Source organism: Octopus sinensis, linkage group LG15, assembly GCF_006345805.1.
Source record: "Octopus sinensis linkage group LG15, ASM634580v1, whole genome shotgun sequence".
Classification (NCBI taxonomy): Eukaryota; Metazoa; Mollusca; class Cephalopoda; order Octopoda; family Octopodidae; genus Octopus; species Octopus sinensis.
The window spans coordinates 31994098-32011602 of record NC_043011.1 but is presented as its reverse complement, the minus strand read 5'-3'; the positions used below and the strand labels follow the sequence as shown (position 1 = coordinate 32011602).

The following is a 17505-nucleotide window of genomic DNA, read 5'->3' as shown; positions in this document are numbered from 1 at the left end:
CCTTTTGAGTAAACATCAGCAACAATACATAGGAAGAGTTTCTGTTATTTCTGTTTGCTAGAATCATTTGTCTTTTATCTGGTCTTGAACAAAATTATGATATGTTTTATGGATTGTTTTACATTTGTATATAAGTATGGAGTATGAGATGTTTTGGTTCTGCTGTTTTGGCGCTGTTCATTTGTCGTCACTGATTTGAGGCTGAGTTTGTTTGACATCAGACATTTTAATATTTCTCTTGTTCTTTCCTCTCTCCCACTGCTCTGCCACTCCTCACACTCCACTCCACCCTCCGTTCTCTCTGGCACTCTCCCTTCCTGTCACCCTCTGCCTCTCCCTCTCTGTCTCCCTCTGCCACTCCCTCCCCTCTCCCGCCTCCTCTCCCCCTCTGCCTTTTTATCCCCTCCCCTCCCCCCTTCACCCCCCTCTCTGCAAGGTGAGGGAAAGTGTTTATGTCAATTATGTTCAATAATTGTAATGTCCTTCTCTCTCTCTCTCTCTCTCTCTGTCTCTCTCTCTCTATCTGTCACTCTGTCTCTGTCTCTGTCTCTGTCTGTCTCTCTCTCTCTATCATCATATATATATATGTCTGTCTGTCTGTCTCTCTCTCTATCATCTATATATATATGTATGTATATTTCTGTGTGCATGCATGCATGTGTGTGTGTGTGTGTGTGTGTGTGCCTAGTGCAAGTGGTGTCCTCTGTTTCCAATCTGCCATGAAAACATGTCTGGCCATGAGGGAATATTACCTTGCTTGGAAACAGGTGGGGTTTGATGACAGGACGAGCATCCAGCTGCAGAAAATCCATCTTGACAAATTCCATCCAAAAAGTAGATGTTAAAACTATTATGAATAACAGTTTCCTCAAAAATTTATTCAAAGTTAACCCTCATGTTTATGATAATTTTCTGCAGAATTGGTTCTGCACTTTCAAAACTGGTTCAGACAGTTTTTTTCTATTTTTCCTCTCCTGTCTTCAACATATTTAGGGCTCAACCAGGTTTCCTTGGAGACCGAACAGATTTTTATGAAGAGTATGTGAAGTTTATTATGCAAGGACAAAAGCATGATGCTACCAAAAGGGAACTAGCAGAAGCACGACAAGGTAAAACAAAATATTCCATAATTAAATTCTGATAGACAGACATAGGCGTAGGAGTGGCCGTGTAGTAAGTAGCTTGCTTACGAACCACATGGTTCCGGGTTCAGTCCCACTGCGTGGCACCTTGGGCAAGTGTCTTCCACTACAGCCTCAGGCCAACCAAAGACTTGCGAGTAGATTGGTAGACGGAAACTGAAAGAAGCCTGTCGTATATATGTATATATATATATATATATATATATATTATATATATATATATATATATATATGTATGTATGTATGTGTGTGTGTGTGTATGTGTTTGTGTGTCTGTCTTTGTCCCCCCAACATCACTTGACAACTGATGCTAGTGTGTTTACGTCCCCGTAACTTAGCAGTTCAGCAAAAAGAGACTGATAGAATAAGTACTAGGCTTACAAAGAATAAGACCTGGGGTCGATTTGCTCCAGCATGGCCACAGTCTAACTGAAACAAGCAAAAGAGTAAAGGAGTAAAGAGTAATTCGTCGACAGACTATTAGCCGACAGACAACTTACAGACAGGACTATTGTGTGGTGTGGTGCAGAGTCCTGTTGCCAGAAATAGGCTGTTCCAGCAGCCACCCTTTTGACCCAGGGTAGCACAACCTCCTCCAGGCACTTGATGTAGGCCTCCATGTTGAGAATTGTCTGTCGATGAATTCTATGTACACGTTAAATTCTACCTCTAAACTTATATAATATCGATCTATTGTCATTTCTTGACAATGGTAAAATTTTCCAATCAGTTATTTTATTCTTGCATTGTTTCTAGCAAAGCAAAAATTTCGTGACATCCGAGACCAAATTATGATTCGAAGAACTAAGATGATTATCAAAGACCAACTTCCTAACAAAGGTGAGTTGCAATTTTTTTTTCTATGCCCAAACTACATTTTTTTTCGCAAACATATTGAATATAGGTATGGTGTGGATGTGTGCTTAAGATGTTTACTTCTTGACCGTGTGGTCCTGGGTTCAATCCTACTGTAGAGCACTACAGTCGCTTGGACAAACAAGTGTATCTACAACATTAGCCCCAGGACAACCAATGCTTTGTGAATGAAATTCGATTGCTTAGAAACTGTGTAAATTCATAAGTCATCATTATTGTTGTCATATTCCTCGTTGTCTTCATCATCACCCTCATTATCACCACCAACCTCCTACCGTCCCTCCTCCCCTCCTTCTATATATGTGTGTGTGTATGTCTCTCTCTCTCTCTCTCTATGTATATATATTTATGTATGTATATAATATATATATAAATATAAAATATAATATATATATATATGTATATTATACATATATATTTTATATTTATATATATATATATGTATGATTGATTGATTGATTCTAGTTTCAATACATATATATTTTTTATTTATATATACATACATATGTATGTATACACACACGTACACACACACACACACACACACGCACACACATCCAGCTCATGTTAACATTGAAAGAGCAAACATAAAAATGATGATGTGTGTAAAAGGATTAGTACTTGAATGAAATATACATTGCAGTATTAACTTCCAACTCAGTTACCTCCCTTGACACTTAGTTTGTCTTCACATTCTTTTCAGAGATTCATAAAACAGGTACTAGAGTACTGAGGTCGGTACGAAAGCACTTAGGTCAGGTCAAGAAAATCCTGAAAACCGGTACTATGTAACCAAGTACTGCCTGTTTCATGGTTAGGTGGTTGCCAGGTGAGGAGTGAGTCATAGACACGTCGCTGGTCTAAAAACAAGACCTGTCAAGAGACAGACAAGCTTATTGTTAGCTGATGACCATCCTCATGAGTGGTGTCTTGTAAAATCACCCTGTACATGGGCTAGAAAACCATACTGTAGTACATAAACCCCAATAAAACACATACTGTGTTTCCAAGTTGGAGGCAATGTCCACAAGTGCACAAATGATACAACATAGAGTTGTTATCTAAAATTCCTTGTTAGTGATATTTCAGAGTGGCCATAATCTCGTGACTGAATCTAGCTAAATGATATTGGGTTGTCCGGAAAGTTCTTGCCAATTTATAGTAGCTTACCTTTCGACTTATTTTAGAACATGGTTGAGTCCATAAAATAGGATTTGACTACACCTCCATTTAGAGCACAGTTTAAGCTGTCTTTTCGTGGAAGAAGGTTTATATTCCTATGAACTGTGTTAATTCTGTAACCCTTTAAAATGGAAGATAAGAAAGTTCATTTTCAGCACTTGATGCTTTGGGAACCAGACAAAAATTGCTGCAGCTTGGCTGGGATGTGTTAACCCAGCCTCCATATTCAACAGATGTTGCTCCTTTGGATTTCCACTTATTCAGGTCTCAACAACAACAACGACGACAACGAAAAAGACCTTAGGAATGAAAACACAGGTTCGAAATTTCCCCAAGACACCTGATGAAGGCTGGAAGGTATATCGGCTGAAAAGTTGTATTAACAACAAACAAAATTAGGACAAATATCCGTCAAATGTAAATAATGTAAATAACGTACATAATTCCTCATCTCTTAAATATAGAACTGAATTATTATCATTACTTGAATTACTAGAATCTTTTTAATCGTCATTATCATTATTTTCATTATTGTTTTAGATGACAACATAGTATTTTGTAAATTAAGCGACTTTCAGAATAAGTTACATTCGGCAATCTCTCAAAATGAAGACTTCCAGAACATTCTTCAGGCTTCTGATCCTTGTAAATGCGGCAGTGGAAAACCCCAAAAGAAATGTTGTAAGAAGGTTGGTGCTTTCATTTTTTTTTTTCAGAAATTCACATTAGGTGTAGGAGTGGCTGTGTGGTAAGTAGCTTGCTTACAAACTACGTGGTTCCGGGTTCAGTCCCACTGCATGGCACCTTGGGCAAGTGTCTTCTACTATAGCCTCGGGCCGACCAAAGCCTTGTGAGTGGATTTGGTTGACGGAAACTGAAAGAAGCCTGTCGTATATATGTGTATATATATATATATGTATATATATAAATAATTAATGAGAGAGATGGAATGTGGAAGAACCTCTACTGATCACTACAATCGTTTTAACCTATTTAGCATCAATCCCTCATGGATTGAATGCTGTACAACTGGTTTAGGTGTATCACCTCAGGTGATTTCAAGAGGTGTCTCATTAAAATGAACTCAGAACGATTGCCGTGATCAATAAAGATTCTTGTATCTTCCATCTTCTGTCTCTCTCATTAATTACATACCCAACAAACACTAAGCCAGTGAACGTGTCTTACTGGCAAACTACCAGGTGTATCCCATATGATTTATTAAATACTATATATATATATATATATATATATACTTTATCAATAAAGCTGCAAAGACATCACAAAAGCTGTTACCTTGGCAAGTGTCTTCTACTATAGCCTCGGACCGACCAAAGCCTTGTGAGTGGATTTGGTAGTTGGAAACCGAAAGAAGCCTGTCATATATATATATATATATATATATATATATATATATATATATCAAATAAAAAAGGACTAACAATCCAGATGAAATGCTTTATAAGTTCTCTGTGAAGAAAAATAAAATTGTCCTGTGATGGATGTAGAAATCCAGGTAATCCATACTTTAACAAACCATCTCCAGTCCAGTTTGTAAATCGAAAGTTTTGTTACCAAGTAAAATTGGTATGTTATTATAGAGTATAAGAGCAAAAGCACAAAGGTAATGGACATTTATACATTTTATTCCAGCTAGCTTACACATGTTTCCAATAAGCCTGTAGAGTCATAGTTCCTTGGTACAACAATCACATTTATTAATCAATCCTATAATTAATCAATAGCATATGTCTTGTGCTATAGCTTTGGCTAACCAAAGCTTTGTGAATGGATTTGGTAGATGGAAACTGAAAGAAGCCCTTTGTATATATATATATATATATATATATAAATGTAATATGTGACAATTATTCGGTAGCCATGATAAAACTTAGAGTTTCGGATGCTGAGGTGGAAATCCATGCCGCCATCTCTTCAGTTATCCAGCCATCGGAAAAATACTACGAAAAAATTTTACTTTCTTCACAGAGAACTTATAAAGCATGGCTACCGAATAATAGTCACATATTACATTTACAGATAAATTCTTCTATTTACATAATATCGAGGTCTCTTTCATTCTTTAGTTGTCTTACCATTTTCATCAATATATATATGTTGTGTGTGTGTGTGTGTGTGTGTGTCTCATTGTGTCTGTGTGTGTCCCCATTTCAGCATTTGACAATTGGTGTTGGTGTGTCTATATCCTTGTAACTTAATAGTTTGGTAAAAAAGACCCATAGAATGCGTACCAGGCTTAACAAAAAATAAGTTCAAGGACCGATTCATTTGACAAAAAATTCTTTAAGGCAGTGCCCCCAAGCATGGCTGCCATCTAATAACTGAAACTAATTAAAAGATATGCTTTAATTTTCATATAAGTACTTGTTAATAAGAAATTTTTATGCCAAACAACCAGAAGCATTCTCAAGAGAATTGGTGCCTAAAGAGTTAAAGCAGTTGCATTCTCCAAAGATGGTTATAAAAACTGGAAAGTTGACATTTCTTTTTCCTTTTTTGCTTTTCTTATTTCAGAAGTTAGGGAAAGGCCGATCACTTATTTTTCAATTTCTACACCTCCTCCTAAAAGTTGCAAACCACCCAGCTTTGTTATTGTCTCAAAGAAATTCTACAGAAAGGAAAACAAACCAATTTCAGATGATTCATGATAAGATATTCCGGACAAATCAACAATACCAACAACTAACTAAGGAATCTTTACTTTCCTTATCCAACTCAAAATACTGTGGTAAGATGAAGGTGAGTTAAGTATTTCATTAAGTTTAATATGGAAAAGTCATTTAAAAGTGTTTATTATTTAATTTGCCCCTGGTAGAAGGTTGTTCATTTAAATTGCCCCTGGTAGAAGGTAGAAGGCAGCGAGCTTGCAGAAACATTATAACACTGGGCGAAATATATAGCGGTATTTCGTCTGTCTTTATGTTTTGAGTTCAAATCTGCCAAGGTAGACTTTGCCTTTCAGCCTTTCAGGATCGATAAATTAAGTACCAGTTACGCACTGGAGTTGATGTAATCAATTTAATCCCTTTGTCTGTCCTTGTTTGTCCCCTATATGTTTAGCCCCTTGTAGGCAATAAAGAAATAAGAAGGTTGTTCATAAACACTCCAACACACCAAGGGCAGATAAGGCCTTTCAGCTCTCTTAGCTGTTCATCTAAGAGAAGGTAACTCCATACAGATCCTGCCTTCTGATAAGTACTGGGCTAGTGGTATTTGTGAGTTCAAATTCCGCCGAGGTCGACTTTGCCTCTCATTCTTTCGGGGTCGATAAATTAAGTACCAGTTACGCACTGGGGTCTATGTAATCGACTTAATACCTATGTCTGTCCTTGTTTGTCCCCTCTGTGTTTAGCCCCTTGTGGGTAATAAAGAAATAGGTATTTGTTGTACCAGACCAATATAAGTTTGTAGGACAGGAAATTGGGACAGGCTCTGTACAGACCTCGGCAGGATTTGAACTCAGTGCAAAAAGAGTTGGAACAAATATCGTAAGACACTCTAGTCAACACTTTAACAATTCTACATGTTCTGCCATGTTTTAACAAACTGTAAATCATCATCATCATCATCATCATTCTTCTCATAAACCTTTATAACACCTCAAAAGCAGAAATCCATTGGTAGCCATTCGATGCTGCCCCGTCTTCCAAACCAACACTGTGGAAAGGCTTGGTTAAGGTAGTCTCTTACTGTCAACGCATAATGTGGAGGTGCTCCATTTTGCTGAATAATGGTTTCATATTTTTTTTATAACCAAGATCTAAACTGTTAATATATGAATGCAAAAGAGATAGTCGAATAATTGTAAACCTACTTTTGGGCCACCCTGTATATATATATATATATATATATATATATATATATATATATATATATATATATATATATATGTGAAAAACATTCAGTTGAAAAATCTAACTCATGAATTGATTCTTGTGTTGCAGGTACTCAAAGAACTACTTGATACATTCCATAAAAACCATTCCAAAGTTTTGCTCTTTTCATACAGAACACAGGTAAGTTACATTTCTTTATATAATATAACCTAAAAATCATAAATTAAAGAATCACACTTAACATTTTTGGTTTTCTTTTGTGGGCAAGGTGGGTAGGTGGGTGGGTGGGGGAACCTCAGATTGTTTTGCGTTACTCTTTACTCTTTAGTCTCTTACTCTTTTACTTGTTTCAATCATTTCACTTTGGCCATGCTGGAGCACCACCTTTAGTTGAACTAATGAACTCTGGGACTTGTTCTTTGTAAGCCTAGTACTTATTCCAGAGGGGTCTTTTGCTGAACTGCTAAGTTATGGGGATGTAAACACACCAACATTGGCTGTCAAGTTATGGTGGAAGAACAAAAACAAACACACAAATACATACACACACACACACATATATATATATATATACATGCAATAGGCTTCTTTCAGTTTTCGTTTACCAAATTCACTCACAAGGCTTTGATTGGCCCAAGGCTATAGTAAAAGACACTTGCCCAAGGTGCCATGCATTGGAACTGAACCTGGAACCATGTGGTTGGGAAGCAAGCTTCTTTTTCTATTTCTCTTATCTTTTACTTATTTTAGTCATTGGACTGCAGCCATGTGGGGGACAACACCTTGAAGCATTTTAATTGACTGAATCAACCTCACTACTTATACATATAATGTTTTTAAGCCTGATACTTATAGTATTGATCTTTAATGCTGAACTGCTAAGTTATGGGGATGTAAACAAACTAACAGTAGTTGTCAAGTGGTGATAGGGAACAAACACAAAGATACACACACACACAAGTAGATATGTACATATGTACATGTATATATATATATATATATATATATATATATATATATATTTACCAAATCCACTCACAAGACTTTGGTAAATGTAAGGCTAGAGAAGAAAACACTTGCCCAAGGTGCCATGCAGTGGGACTGAACCAGGAATCATGTAGTTTGAGAGCAGACTTCTTACCACATAGCCATGCCTTATCTTTTTTGTATTTGACAGGAAAATCCATTCTGTTTTTACTCTATGGAACACAAAGACTATGAGCCATAACATTTGGCAAGGAATAATTAACCCTTTAGAATTCAGATTACTCTGTAAAATGTAAAGCTTATTAATTAATATTGTCTTGAATTTATCATGCATTGTCTCATAGGCCGAATCTGACCAATTTTGAGCTTAAAGCAGGTAGAATATTTGGGCCTGGTATTTCCAGTTAAAATGCTAAAGTATTAATACATGTTATTACCAGGGGCATATATTCCAGGTGTGCTAGGAGTGTGCTGCACACCCATTGAATATGGCAAATTAGTTATAAATATTAACCTTATTCATTAATTTAATTACAAATCTTAATGGAAAACTTTTGTTATACCCCTGCTTGAAATTTGGTGGTATTCGGTGTGGCAGCACACCTAGTACAACAACCACCATATGCCATTGGTTACTACCCAGGGGGGAGATACAATGGGCTTCTTCTGTTAAGATATACCAAAACCATTCACAAAGCTTTGGCTGGTCCATGGTTATATTAAAAAAAACAAAATTCTTGGTCAAGCTTCCATGCAACGGGACTGAACTCGAAACCACATGGGTGGGAAGCAAATTTCTTAACCACACAGCTATACCTTGTGCTTATTCAACATTATAAAGACAAAGGCATGAAAAAAAACATTAAAGGCCACCCTGCCATACAGACTTACTCTTTTACTCTCTTACTAGTTTCAGTCATTTGACTGCGGCCATGCTGGAGCACCGCGTTTAGTTGAGCAAATCTTTGTAAGCCTAGTACTTATTCTATTGGTCTCTTTTGCCGAACTGCTAGGTTACAGAGGACGTAAACACACCAGCATCGGTTGTCAAGCGATGTTGGGAGGACAAACACAGACAAACAAACATACACACACACACATATATATATACATACATACGATGGGTTTCTTTCAGTTTCCGTCTACCAAATCCACTCACAAGGCTTTGGTCGGCCCGAGGCTATAGTAAAAGACACTTGCCCAAGGTACCACGGAATCATGTGGTTTGTAAGCAAGTTACTTACCACACAGCCACTCCTTGTTAACATAACTTCATTTTATTCTTTATTTTCAGCTGTTAGACATTTTGGAGGTTTACCTTCAAACTGCTCTTTATGAGTTCTGTCGTATTGATGGTCAAGTAAGCCCCAAGAACCGATCAACAATTGTCCAGGAATTCAACAATGACCCAAGCATATTCATATGTCTAATTTCAACCAAGTAAGCTTCATTCTTTACCAATTCTTGTGGTAAAAGCTGTGCTGTTTGCTAGTCTGTTGTTGTTTCAGTCTTTTACTTGTTTCAGTTATTAGATTGTGACCATGCTGGGGCACTTCTTCGAAGGGTTTAGTCAAACAAACCAACCCAAGCACTTATTTTTTGAGTTTGGTACTTATTCTATCAGCCCTTTTTTGTTGGACTGCTAAGTTATGGTTGTAAAACAGTGTGAGTGTGTGTGTATGTGAGAGAGAGAGACAGACGCAGATGCAAAGGCACACACATACACACACACACACAAAAATATATATATATATATATATATATATATAATGGGCTTCCATGCAGTTTCCATCTACAAAATTCACTCACTGAAGCTCAAGAAGACACTTGTTAGTGTCAGGCTAGATTTGGCCAGTTTGAACATAAAACCAGTAGAATATTTGGACTGATCTGACCAGTTTAAATGCTAAAAGGTTAACCACACAAAAAAGATTAAGCAAACTTAACCCTTTAGCATTTAAACCGGCCATATCCGGCCAAAAGTATTCTGCTTGTTTTATGTTCAAACTGGCCAGATCTGGTCTCTCAGACCAACCCTACTATATCGTTTTAAAAATTAACAGCTACCTCATCAAAATTTCATAGCTACAAGATAATGCCTGATTAGTTCAAAACAATGTGGATAAAAAAGCATTAATTTTGGCAGAATGATGTGAACACTAAAGGGTTAAGTCCCCTGTAGCGTTTTCTTTGTTTTATGGTGTTTTGTGATGAGGATTGAACCAACTAGTTACACGAATATGAGATGTTTGGGTACAGCTGTTTTGGCACCGCATATTTGGTGTCACCAATTCATCACTAACTTATTTAACATAAATGTTTTAATATTTCCCTGATTCGCTTTCTCTCTTTCTCTCTCTCTGTCTGTCTCATTCTCTCTCATTCTCTTTCTCATTCTCTCTCATTCTCTTTCTCCCTCAATGTTTCTTTCTGTCTCTCTCTCTCTTCCTTCCTTCTTCTTCCCTCCTGCCCTCTCTCCTACTCTATCTTTCTCTCCCTCTTTCTCTCCTCTCTCTCCTTCTTTCCCTCTTTCCCTCCTTCTTTCCATCCCCCTCACTCTTTCTGCCTCTCATCATCATCTTCATCATCATTTATTAAAATGTTTTGTATTTTGTCTCTTTCTCTCTCTTGCAGAGCTGGTGGACTTGGTTTAAATATAACTGGTGCTAATGTGGTCATCATCTTTGACCCAAACTGGAACCCTAGCCATGACTTGCAGGCACAAGATCGGTCAGTTGTATTGTCACTTAAGCTGCAACCCAGCAAAATGATTGGATCAACCTTAATCATAATAATAACAATAACAATATTGATAATAACTATAATAACAATAATAATAATAATAATAATAATAATAATAATCCTTTCCACTAAAGGCACAAGGCCTGAAATTTGGGGTGAGGGGACTAGTCGATTACATTGGCCCCAATGTTTCACTGGTACTTAATTTATAGACCCCTGAAGGATGAAATGCAAAGTCTGCCTCAGCAGAATTTAAACTCAGAATGTAGCAATAGGCAAAATGCTGCTAAGCATTTTGCCCAGCATGCTAATGCTTCTGCCATCTCATCACCTTGATAATAATAATAATAATAATAATTGCAATAGCAACAATAATAATAAAGATTGATAAAACTCAGTCAGAGAACAATCACAGAATCTGTGGAAAAGTGAATATTAGTAGCATAATATGGTTAATACAATGAACTAAATACTTTTCCATTGCCTTCTTACTTTTCAAAAAATAATTATTATTAATTACAATAATTAATTATCTTTTTATTTCCATTATAGGGCTTATCGGATTGGACAGCGACGTGATGTTCAAGTGTTTCGACTGATATCATCTTGCTCTATTGAAGAGAACATCTACTTAAGACAGGTTTATAAACAGGTATGTGTTATGTAAATAAACAATGTTTTGAATTAATATTAATATTTGTGGCTGTGTAATAAGAAGTTTGCTTCTCAACCACATGGTTCTAGGTTCAGTTCCACTGTGTGGCATCTTGGGCTAATGTTTTCTACTATAGCCCCAGGTTGACCAAAGCTTTGAGTGGATTTGGTAGACAGAAACTAAAGGAATCCTCTGTTTGTGTATGGTGTTAGGAAGGGCATCCAGCCATAGAAACCATGCCAAATCAGACTGGAGTTTGGTGCAGCTCCCCAACTTGCCAGTTCTGGTCAAACTGTCCAACCCATGCCAGCATGTAAAGCAAACATTAAATGATGATGATGATGATGATATATGTATATATGCAAACTTTAGGTTAGTTAAGATATGTTTGTAACAAATTTCAAGTTCACTACAGTTACCATGGAGGGAAATATTCTTTTTTATGGTAAAAAGGTGGAAAAACACAATTTCTGTCCAGTAATTCTCCAGTGTCAGATTCTCAGACATGTTTCTAGCTCTTTAACCATTTTCAATGGGAAATACCAAAGTGAAGCAACTCTGGACTTTACATCTTTTTATCATAAAATTTTTCTCTATGGTAACTGGCATGAATTTGCCTTTAGAAGTTAAAATATATCACACTTTAACATTATATATATATATATGTGGAGGTGCGTGACTTAGTGGTTAGGGTTCAACCTCACTATGAGACACTCTGGGCTTGTGTCTTCTTGCCTCAAGCTTGCCAATGCCTTAATTGATGGGGCATCATATGGAAACATGTTTTGTGTGTGTGTGTGTGTTTGTGTATGTGTGCGTGCGTGTATGCTACAGTTTGTGTGTGTGTGCAACAGTTTGTGTGTGTGTGCAGATGTGCAAATATGCATGTGTCTGTGCATGTGCTCATGTGTGTGTGTGTGTGTGTGTGTGTGTGTGAGTGTGTCTTCAAATTATTTATATACTTCATAAAACGGTGTAACCATATAGGCAGTATCATAATTTATGCCTGTTATAATAACCTTTGTAATTTCTCAAAAATAATTCTTTATTAACTATATTTCAGCAATTGGAGAAAGTGGTTATTGGAACTGAAAATGCCAAACGTTATTTCTTTGGCATTCAAGGGGATCAACAACGCAAGGGAGAACTGTTTGGTTTGAAAAACATGTTTTCTTTCTCTGAAAAACAGTCGTCTCTAGTTGAAAATATTCTTGAGGTAAGTGGAAAAGGATACTTTGTCACACACCCTGTGACCTCTTCAGTGACTCTCCATCCCACATGTCTCTCCCTGTCCTAAACAGGACAGGAAGAGACAAATGTGATAGAGACTTTTGCTTGCTTCTATTCATGCTATTACTAATTTAACTTGAAAGCTCATGGTTCAGTATTTAGAATATGGGGGTCATATGTTTAAGTTGAAGTACATGGTCTAGTGGTTTGACTGCTGAGTTCATGATCATAAGGTTGCAGGTTCAATTCTTTGACTAACCCTGTGCTGTATTTTTGAGAAAGACACTTAATTTCATGCTTCTCCAGTCTGCTCAGTGGAGGTGTGTGACTTAGTAGTTAGGGTTTCCATTCCCAGGTTGGATGGTGCATTGTGTTCTTGTGCAAATCGTCTTCATCTCACATTTCTCCAGTACACTCTACTGTTAATGAGTGACTATACAATAACCTGGCATCTTGCTGAGGAGTAATGTTGTAATCTCGGTCACCTACATGCCACGGAAACTGGGTAACTGACCCTATGGGTCCCAGAACTCACGATGGTACTTACTCATTAATTTGCTAACCCTTTTTTTTATGTAACATACTGGTATGGCTGTATGGTCAAGAAGTTTATATCTCAAGACAGGATTGTCATAGATGCAATGCTTCTGATCAGAAGTTTGCTTAATCTTGGCTAACTTAGAGCTGAACAACAACAGCAACAACAGCAGCAGCAGCAGTAGCAGTAACAACAACAACAGCAGCAGCAACAACAACAGCAACAACACCAACGTCAGTTGCTTATTTCTTTATTGCCTACAAGGGGCAAAACATAAAGGGGGAAAACAAGGACAGACAAAGGGATTAAGTCGATTATATTGACCCCAGTGCATAACTGGTACTTTATTTATCGACCCTGAAAGGATGAAAGGCAAAGTTGACCTTGGCAGAATTTGAACTCGGAACGTAACGGCAGACGAAACACTGCTAAGCGCCTCGCTTGGTGTGCCAATGCTTCTGCCAGCTCACCGCTTCTTGGTGGGCAAGATACTGTCTGAGATGATGCTGAGAGTTCTTTACAGACAAAATATTTTCTCTCAAGGTTGCTTCTCTAATGTTTTCCTTCTGTTTTTTTTTTTTCTTTTCATTCTTCAGAGAAATAAGAAAGTGGAAAAACAACTTGCTGGTCATAAAGTGACAAAATATGTCTCAATTACAGTAAAGCAGAAAGAAACAGAAGAATCAAATGATGAGTGGAGTGATGAAGAAGATTTCAATATCGAGGATAGCAGTAATGACAGTGATGATAATAGCAACGATGATGAAGAAGAAATGGAAACTGAAAGCTCATCTGAAGAAGAATCCCCAGAACTGATGGCTCGAGGGGATTCCTTTAAAGATCTTGGTATTCAAATTCTCTATATTGCTGATTGTTCTTTAACCCTTTTGTTACCAACCCGGCTGAAACCGGCTCTGGCTTTGTAATACAAATGTCTTGTTTACATAAGTTTTGAATTAAAATCTTCCACCAAACCTTAGTCACAATTTATGTTCCTAACACTAGCTTTATGATAACAAAGTTATTTTACTAAATTCTTTGTTATATCTAAAGTAATTGAAAGAAACACAGAGCATCTCAAAATAAATACAGTAATGAAAGGGTTAATTTAATCCTGTCTCAGGGTTTTGTCACCCAGGAACCTTTTTAATTCTTTAATTTCAGCTTTAACTTTCTTATTTGTATGATTTCATTGGTTTACCATTGTTCATTTCTGCAAAGACCGAAAATAGTCTACTTCAGAATTGCAGTTGAAGCAATTTTAGTTAATGGTTTAATAATATGGACACTTACAATACTCTAAATGACATGTACACCAGAATGCTGCCCACTGTTCTAAATATCTCCTGGCATCACAACATGACTAATAAAGCATTATCCCAAGACATCCCATTTATTATAGAGACAATACAAAAGTACAAGTTGACATTTATTTATCACTGCTGATGTAACTAGGAGCAAGAAGCTGAAGTTCTTCTGTGGTAAACTTCACATGGTAACTGGGGAAGCGGTTGGTAACATCAACCAATGGCTAGAAAACACTGGATGCATTGTCAAAGAACTTAAAACTGTCAGGGATGAGAAGGAGGAATTGAAGACATGAATCAGAAGTACTGAAAAATTCTCAATTCAGTAATTAACTAACCTCTACTCTCTGTTCTCTGTCCCACATAATCTCTTCTTGTTCTGTTTATTCCATTTTGTATTTCTGTAGTGTATATCCCTAACTGTGCATGCATTGGCCTGTGTGTGTGTGAAAGACAAAATAGAATAAGCAGAACAAGAGGGGGTACATGGGATAGCATGTCACTAAAGAACTAACTAACCATTTTTCAGATTATGAAAAGAATACAAACAGACATTTATTCACCCAATTTTCATCACTCTTGTTCTCTTATATCACTGTATCAGCATCTTAGTTCTAATTGTAGCTTTGCTCACTTTATATCATCATGAATCCAATTTGTCGTTCTCTCCTTGACGAAGATCATCATCATAATTTAACATCCGTTTTCCAAGCTGGCATGGGCTGGACGGTTTGACAGGAGCTGACTGACTGAGGGGCTGTTCAGGTTCCATGTCTGTTTTGGCATGGTTTCTACAGCTAGATGTCCTTCCTAACGCTAAAACACTCTACAGAATGTACTGGGTGCTTTTTATTTAGCACCAGCACCTATGAGCCCACAAGATCAGGGATGCTCAACTGGAGTGGCTTGCAAGGGGCGAGCCTAACACATACCTATTTCTTTATTACCCACAAGGGGCTAAACATAGAGGGGACAAACAAGGACAGACATAGGTATTAAGTCGATTATATCGACCCCAGTTCGTAACTGGTACTTAATTTATCGACCCCGAAAGGATGAAAGGCAAAGTCGACCTTGGCGGAATTTGAACTCACAACGTAACGGCAGACGAAATACGGCTACGCATTTCGCCCGGCGTGCTAACGTTTCTGCCAGCCTAACACATACCTGTTTATAAACCTGTCTCAAGTAGATGAGAGTAAGATGATATCTGTCGAAATACTTGAGATGTAAAAGAAGAAAAAAAAACTTACTTCAACTCTAATACTGTTACTAATTCATCAGGTCTAACAAAATGAAAAGCAAAGTCATACCCCAATGAAATTTGAACTCAGCACTTTGTGAGATACCAGATGGCATTTTGTCTGACACCTTACCAATTTTGCCAATCTGTTACTATTACTCTTTTACTTGTTTCAGTCATTTGACTGTGGCCATGCTGGAGCACCGCCTTTAGTCGAGCAACTCGACCCCAGGACTTATACTCTGTAAGACTAGTACTCATTTCATCGGTCTCTTTTGCTGAACCGCTAAGTTACGGGGACATAAACACACCACCATCGGTTGTCAAGCAATGTTGAGCGGACAAACACAGACACACACACACATACATATATATATATATATATATATATATATATATATATATACGATGGTATTCTTTCAGTTTCCGTCCACTAAATCCACTCACAAGGCTTTGGTTGGCCTAGAGCTATAGTAGAAGACACTTGCCTAAGGTTCCACACTGTGGGACTGAACCTGGAACTATATGGTTGGTAAGCAAGCTACTTACCACACAGCCACACCTGCGCCTACATATTGTTTATTTTGTGGTGAAGACTGACTGTCAGACAGTAGTTTTGGGAGCATTATTAGTTACATTGTTATTACCTGTTCATATATTCTTTACAGGCAACTATGGTGTGGTACATATTCATAAGAACCGACAGATAACTGGTGCAAGTCGTGCTGAAGACCACATGAGTAAGTGTGCCATGGAAGAAGTTTTACAAGATCAGAAGAACTCTCAGCAACTGGCCATGGAGTGTGAACCTTATGCCCAGGTATTACTTTTAGTTTCATTATATTTCTTTGCTTTTGTTGTTATTCTTTGCTTGACCCTCATTATATCTGCTTCAGTAGATCTAAAGATCAAAGTTAGGCAAATTTCTGATCAATATTTAGATTTCGTTTTTGTATTTGGTGTGCAAGATTCTTGATGTGAACTCATGTATTAGGCTACAGCATTGAAGAGGGTGCAGATAGAGATGAAAGAACTTTGATAAACTTAGCTCATTGATTGATTGACTGAATGACTAATCAAACAATTGATTAGTTAAATGGTTAAATAGTCAACCCATTCACAAATAAAAAAAGGAAGAAGTGAAAAAAGAATCAGTGTGGCATAATGACCCTCCCAAGATAGAAAAACAAATATATAGATGATCAATAAGTATCAGATGTACTGAGAATAGAACTAAGATATTTTTAATTGGTATTTTAGCACTAGTTACTCTTTTACAATTTTACTCTTTTACTTAGCAGTTCAGCAAAAGAGACCAATAGAATAAGTACTAGGCTTACAAAGAATAAGTCCTGGGGTCGATTTGCTTGACTAAAGGTGGTGCTCCAGCATGGCTGCAGTCAAATGACTGAAACAAGTAAAAGAGCAAAAAGAGTAAAAGAGATGGGATCTGACAAATATTTTGCACTTTATAAAGCTTCTTTAAAACATTTTTAAATCATGAAAATAACTAAAAATAACTAAATGATTTGTGAGATGGATGAGATGGTTTGCAATGCTTTAGAACCAATTGATTTTACAACAGAATGTTCTCCCTACACTGAGTCCTGTTGCTTGCTTTTCGAAGCTGGATCCTGCGTATGGTGTTCTCTTCTCTGAGGATGTGGTTGGGATGTGGTTGGCGATGTGCCACATGGTCATGACAGATGAGGAAGCATCTCATGGAGATGGGGACTGACTGCTGAG

At 37.2% G+C, this 17505-nt stretch overlaps 1 protein-coding gene across 8 annotated transcripts in view; it reads left to right on the top strand.

Moving 5' to 3' along the window:
• LOC115219667 (DNA excision repair protein ERCC-6-like 2) overlaps positions 1-17505 on the top strand; it is a 52582-nt gene that overhangs the window by 23791 nt on the left and 11286 nt on the right. For all 8 annotated transcript variants that reach the window (XM_036509595.1, XM_036509597.1, XM_036509596.1 and 5 more), the window contains exons 9-19: positions 994-1109; positions 1899-1982; positions 3741-3889; positions 5736-5960; positions 7166-7237; positions 9339-9484; positions 10679-10774; positions 11339-11438; positions 12505-12657; positions 13806-14055; positions 16428-16579. In XM_036509595.1, coding sequence (XP_036365488.1) covers positions 994-1109; positions 1899-1982; positions 3741-3889; positions 5736-5960; positions 7166-7237; positions 9339-9484; positions 10679-10774; positions 11339-11438; positions 12505-12657; positions 13806-14055; positions 16428-16579 — 1543 coding nt within the window. The remainder of the gene's footprint in view (positions 1-993; positions 1110-1898; positions 1983-3740; positions 3890-5735; positions 5961-7165; positions 7238-9338; positions 9485-10678; positions 10775-11338; positions 11439-12504; positions 12658-13805; positions 14056-16427; positions 16580-17505) is intronic.